This window comes from Erigeron canadensis, chromosome 3, assembly GCF_010389155.1.
Source record: "Erigeron canadensis isolate Cc75 chromosome 3, C_canadensis_v1, whole genome shotgun sequence".
Classification (NCBI taxonomy): domain Eukaryota; kingdom Viridiplantae; phylum Streptophyta; class Magnoliopsida; order Asterales; family Asteraceae; genus Erigeron; species Erigeron canadensis.
This window is the reverse complement of record NC_057763.1, coordinates 35,722,587-35,728,786: the sequence shown is the minus strand read 5'-3', so window position 1 is coordinate 35,728,786 and position 6,200 is coordinate 35,722,587. Positions and strand designations below refer to the sequence as shown.

At 33.8% G+C, this 6,200-nt stretch overlaps 1 protein-coding gene across 1 annotated transcript; it reads left to right on the top strand.

The window, feature by feature from the left end:
- The first annotated feature begins 1,667 nt into the window (after nucleotides 1-1,667).
- LOC122590644 (O-fucosyltransferase 28-like) lies at nucleotides 1,668-6,151 on the top strand. Its single transcript, XM_043762822.1, has 7 exons — nucleotides 1,668-2,464; nucleotides 3,892-3,964; nucleotides 4,119-4,189; nucleotides 4,294-4,382; nucleotides 4,471-4,603; nucleotides 4,690-4,922; nucleotides 5,143-6,151. Exons 1-7 carry the CDS (start codon nucleotides 1,868-1,870, stop codon nucleotides 5,879-5,881), a joined length of 1,935 nt encoding a protein of 644 aa, XP_043618757.1. The 5' UTR covers nucleotides 1,668-1,867; the 3' UTR covers nucleotides 5,882-6,151.
- The last annotated feature ends 49 nt before the right edge of the window (nucleotides 6,152-6,200 follow it).

Genomic DNA, 6,200 nt, shown 5'->3' with positions numbered 1-6,200 from the left:
TGCATCTTTGCCCCTTATTATTTTTTTTAATAACAGATTATATTATAGCCGGTAAAAAAAATGCATCAACCATAAAAGATATTACACGGGTGTTTCAAAAACTACTTATTGCTTATTTTTATAACCAGATTGACAATAACAAAGAGTCTTACAAAGTTACAAAAAATAACTAATCACCTTGTTGTATTAATAAGAAAACACTTTTTATAAACACGTTTATCTGTATTTTTTTCATTAAAAGAAGCCATGTTTAGAAAAACAATCCCAAACACTCCGTAATTCAATTAATGTTGGTGTAAAATGAGAATATATAAGGCAGTAAATTTATTCTAACTCTTTTTACAGATTGTAATTATTTAAAAAATGGTCACAACTTTTAAACCATACTTTCATTACCGGTGAGTAAATTATTGCCAAAAAGACTAAAAAAAGTCCATTTTCCAATAGATAAGTTCAACAAATAAACGTAAACAAGGTTGTGTTTATTTTTGTTAGATTCGTTTACAAATATGTGTTATATAAATAAAAATTGATAATGTTATACAAATAGCCATATTTGTCGACTCGTAATTTTTGACTCGAGTCGTGACTCGACTCGTAAGAGTCAGAAGATTTTTAAGTACTACATAATATATAGTATAATTATATATATATATAATTATATATATGTGAAACGTTCATTTGAAAACTAAAATTTATATGAAAACTTAAAAACTGGCCAAAACACACTGTAATATGAATCTAACACAATGTGTATAATCTAAACACACAGTGTGTTAAGTTTTAAATCACAATGTGTTTTTGATAAGCGTGAAAATCAGAAAATTGTTCAAACACACTGTGATATGAACTTAACACGATGTGTTTTCTAAAAAAAAAATTAAAAACACATTGTGTTAAATTCAGATCACAATGTGTTTTGGCCAATTTTTTAGTTTTTAGAAAATTTTAGTTTTCAAATGATCACAACCCATATATATATATGACGTCTTTAAAAACAAAATATAAGTTTGTTATCTTAATAAATTTACCAAAATGTTACATATTCAATTGTTTTGAGATATAAACTTAAAATTTATCTCCAAATTCTTATTAAAATGATCAAAATTTCATAGATTATACAAAATAATGTACCAAATTAAGTATAATATATATATATATATATATATATATATATATATATATAACACCATAGTATCAAACTACAATAACTATTAGTTTGTAACTCGTAACTCGGTCCAAGTTCATACAACGACTCGTAGGATTCTGGATAAAAACGAGTCACCTAACGACTCAACTCGTCTTTGATGTATATCGACTCGACTTGTAAGAATCAACTCGTGACTGATAATAGTTTAACAACCATACAAATAACTCCTTTGGATCTCGATTTTGATTAAGACTATGACTTTCATATCTAAGTTTTACTAACAACAGAGAAAAGTCTAATTTCCAAAGAAACCAGGAGAAAAGATTCTACGAATTAATGGTACTACGCGTAGCAAAAGCCAAAAAGGATGACTATAAATAAAGCCAAAATACACATACGCAACTATATATACACATGACATGAAACATCCCTCCCCCCGTTCATTCCCTTGTATCACGCCTTTTTCAACTCTCTGCTATTCGCCATCTTTCAAAATATTAAAAACTTAATTACAATCCATCCATTTCATTAATCCTATTTCTTCCTCTAAATTATATTTTTAAGCATCATCAATCAAATATAATCTTTTTGATATCCCTCCTAATCGAAATTTGATCCTTAAATTATCACTATTTTATTTTCTTTTTTTTTTTGGGTGTTAAGTTTCTTTTGTTTTGGATTTCGAGTTTGGTGATCAATCCCATAAAATTTTCTTGGATGACAACCGGTGGCGCGACCCCCGTTACCACCACCGGAAGTCCACGTTTCGGGGGTGTTTCAGCCCACCGTCGTCGTGGTGATGTCACGACGACGGCGTCCACAGAACCCGACTCTGTCAACATTATGGGACATCACCATCATCAACATTTGCAACAAGACAAACACCTCCAACATCATCAAAATATTAATGATTGTATCGCGGAAGCCGCGGTAGATTGTTTTGGAAGTTGCAATACAACAAATCATCATCATCATCATAATTTGTTGATAAACCATACAAATAACCATATACGTAACTACGGAAAATTAGGGAAGAATTTGAGACGTACATTGCTCGGGTTTTTGATCGTGCTTGTCGGATTTAGTGTTTTTGTAAAGTTTTCGTATATGGCTGGTGGCGGTCCCGTGGCGGAAATGGAGGCTGAAGCAGTGGCAAGAAGTTGGTCTAATAATGCTCAAATGTTGATATTAAGGGATTATAAAAGTGATATGATGATTAAAGCACAAAGAGTTTTATCTAATGACTTTGATCATCATCATTCTTTTTCAAGCATGCCTAAACGGGTGTTAGAGAAATCCCTCGATTTTAATCATGTAAGATTTTTTTTCATTTTTATTAACTTTCATAGTCTTTTTATTATTTTGTTTTATGCACACAATACCTTATGATAAAATGAATGTTTATACAGATATATCTTTTTTTTTTTAATGTTTAACACGTTTTAATTTAATGGCCAAATTATAGCGATTTTGCGTTATGAGCTATGAATGAAAATTTGGTTCTGGTTAACATCAGCAGGGATGATTTTGGGGTTTATGGATTTGGCTTAAAAATGAATACTTATTTAGTATTTTAGTAATATCTTTAAGTTGTTTTTCTTTTGTTTGGTATTATTTTTTAATAAGTTTTTTATATTTATTTATTAGCTTTTAGTAATCCTGAATTTTCTAGATTTTCATTCGTTTGACCCTTACTACTCGTATTAGCTTTGAAACGCCGACCCATTGAAAATTGATATACTTTCATTCATTGGTTGAAAACCTTCTCTCTCTCTTTTTTGCCCCATTTGGCGATTAATGAAACCTTAATCACACATATTTCGGAAATTACTACTATTTTATAGGTTGGGAAATACATTTTCAGTTTTAAAAAAAAGGCTATTTCTTTGAACAAGCAGTAAAAACGAAATTAGTTTAAATGATACCAAAATGTTAAATTTCAAACAAAAAAATAAACACAAATTAATATCATCATGTCATATTATCATAAAACACAATAACTTATATATCTAAGTAAAAAACAGTAAAACAAGGTCAATTGGTAAGTTAAATAAAACAAATAGATTATGGAGAAGTTTCCGTTATAGGTTGACACAATAAGTGATGGGCAGCCAGCTAAAAGTATTGAATATTTGGAATGTCTTGTCACATTGACACAAAAAAACGCCAAAAAGAGAAACCGAGTAAATATAATTATTCACGTGTTGCCATTAGTTGACCGTTAAGAAACCATTCACATATGATCAAATTACCTTTCTACCCTTGCTCTTCACTGTTTATTAAACATCATATTTGACCTGGCCTTCTAAACTATACAAATGTTCATGTTATTTTGCTTGATCCTAAACTTCCTTCTTGTTTCACTAGTTGAAAGGTCCAATAGTTAACAAGAATACTAAATTCTACATAAGCTTGAAAAGTCAAAGTCTATGACATATATGTTTCTTTTTCTTTCAAGTTAATTTCGATACGAACGCAATTTTAACCAGCAAATTGGTGGATCTCCAATTCCATCCTCATGGAAAATACCTTGAGATGAGAAACCCAAGACTCGAACCCGAGACCTTGAAAAAACTCACATACGGGTTTCACATAATGGATTTAAAAAATACCCCTAGCCAACCCACCTAAGTGGAGTTAGTTCTATGACAAATATGTGCACTTAATCTTTTAGTAAGTTAAAATTATTGATATCTGACACCAACATTTATACAATGTAACAGTTTACATATTTCCTGTAGGTCCCGGAAATTTGGATGAAACCAAACAGTAGTCTTTATCATCAATGCATCGATAGACCTCGAGATAGAAGCAGTAAGTCATATTATTTGGATGAACAAAGTATTTTGGGCACGAAGGATAAATAGAAAGTGTTAAACTGGATGATACTACTATGATAGTGTAGCTGTGGTGAGCTTACGTCTAAAACTAGAAACAAGTTTTGATTTCGTCTTTATATTTTTCGCAGAGAGTAGCTTCCCGACAATTGGGTATCTTCTCGTCCATGCCAATGGTGGATTGAATCAAATGAGGACAGGAGTGAGTTCGTGTTCTCGTCTCGAAACTTATGTTAAAAACTCATTGTGTTATATCTACATGAAAGCAAGTGTTTCTAAGTTTACTAACACCAATCTTATCTATAGATATGTGACATGGTGGCTATCGCAAAAATGATGAATGCTACTCTTGTTCTCCCGTCTCTCGATCATCAATCATTTTGGACGGATCCGAGGTAGGATCTAGATTCAACTTTTACCTTACAAAGAAATGCTAGTAATACCTGCTGATCAATATTTACTTATTTAGTTTCTTTCTTACAGTGATTTTAAGGACATTTTCGATTGGAGGCATTTCATCGATAACTTGAAAGATGATGTCGAAATTGTTGAGTCTTTACCACCAGAATACGCAAAAGTGAAGCCTTTTGTCAAGGCTCCGGTTTCTTGGTCAAAGGTATATATATATATATAAGTCGGATACTGTTTAAGTGACATAGAGGATGATATATGAACATGTCTGATTAATTTTGGATGATGTAGGCTAGTTATTATAGAGGGGAAATGAAGGCCTTGTTAAGAAAACACAAAGTGATCCAATTTACACATTCTGATGCAAGGCTCGTCAACAACGGTCTCTCATCATCTTATCAGAAGCTTCGATGTCGTGCAAACTATCACGCCCTTCGTTACTCAGATGAGATTGAAAACCTTGGCAGAAAGCTCGTTCAGAGACTTAGGAGTGATGACGAACCGTATATCGCACTACATTTGAGGTACTAGAAAACTCTCTAGTAATATCCTACGTATAAAGGACATAACACAAAGGTTGGGTAACAGGCAGGTTGGGTAGCAAGAGAAAAGGGGTACAGGCTGGGTTGGCCTGTCAACCTTTCTGTCATCTTATGGCGTTTTGTTAGGACATCCTGACTGTTAAACTATATCATATTATTCTACCTTTGTTTCGACAAACCTCAAGTTTCAACGGATTTGCAGGTATGAAAAGGATATGCTTGCATTCACAGGCTGCAGTCATAACCTAACAACAGAAGAATCAGAAATACTTGCAACAATGAGATACAGTGTGAAGCATTGGAAAGAAAAAGACATTAATGGCACAGAAAAGAGACAACAAGGAGGGTGTCCAATGTCACCTAGAGAAGCAGCTTTGTTTCTTAAAGCCATGGGCTACCCTACAAACACCAAGATCTACATTGTAGCCGGTGAAATTTATGGCAATAACAGCATGGACGCGTTCCAAAACGAGTTTCCAAACGTCTTTTCACACAGCACACTTGCAACTCCCGATGAGTTAGCCACTCTTAACCGCTACCAGAATCGGCTAGCGGCCCTTGACTACAATGTTGCCCTTGAAAGCGACGTGTTTGCTTACACGTATGATGGGAATATGGCTAAGGCGGTCCAAGGGCACAGACGGTTTGAAGGGTTCCGTAAGACAATTAACCCTGACAGGTTAAATTTTGTTAAGCTGATTGATCAGTTAGACGCAGGCGACATCTCATGGGAGACATTTAGTTCCCAAGTCAAGATGATCCATAAAAATCGGGTGGGTGCACCATACAAGAGGATACCCGGCCCGTCTCCAAAGCTAGAGGAAAGCTTCTATGCAAACCCGTTACCTGGATGCATTTGTGGTGAATCAAAACAGAACACTCTTCACGTACTACCGGAACAAAGACCGAGCCATGGAGATTCACTGCGGGCATCAGAATAAATCATTTTTTCTCTTCTATTCTTTGATATCTTAATTACTTCGGCAGGAAACTATTTGGTGTCTGTTGTACATGAACATACCTGTAGTTTTGTGTGGCACCGTGACGTAGAGTGTAGCCCCAAAGGAACTGTAGATTTTAGGAACAAAGCGAATACGAGTTTGGACAGAAACGGGTAGTTTAAGGTTTCGTTTTTTCTTGGCTTATGTTGTTTCACAATTTAAAGCATACAAAGAGTTTAGCACATTCATTTCTTCATCATTTTGTCAAAATTTTCGGAAGACTAATAGCACCTCTATTCGATGGTCTACATGGGGTCAA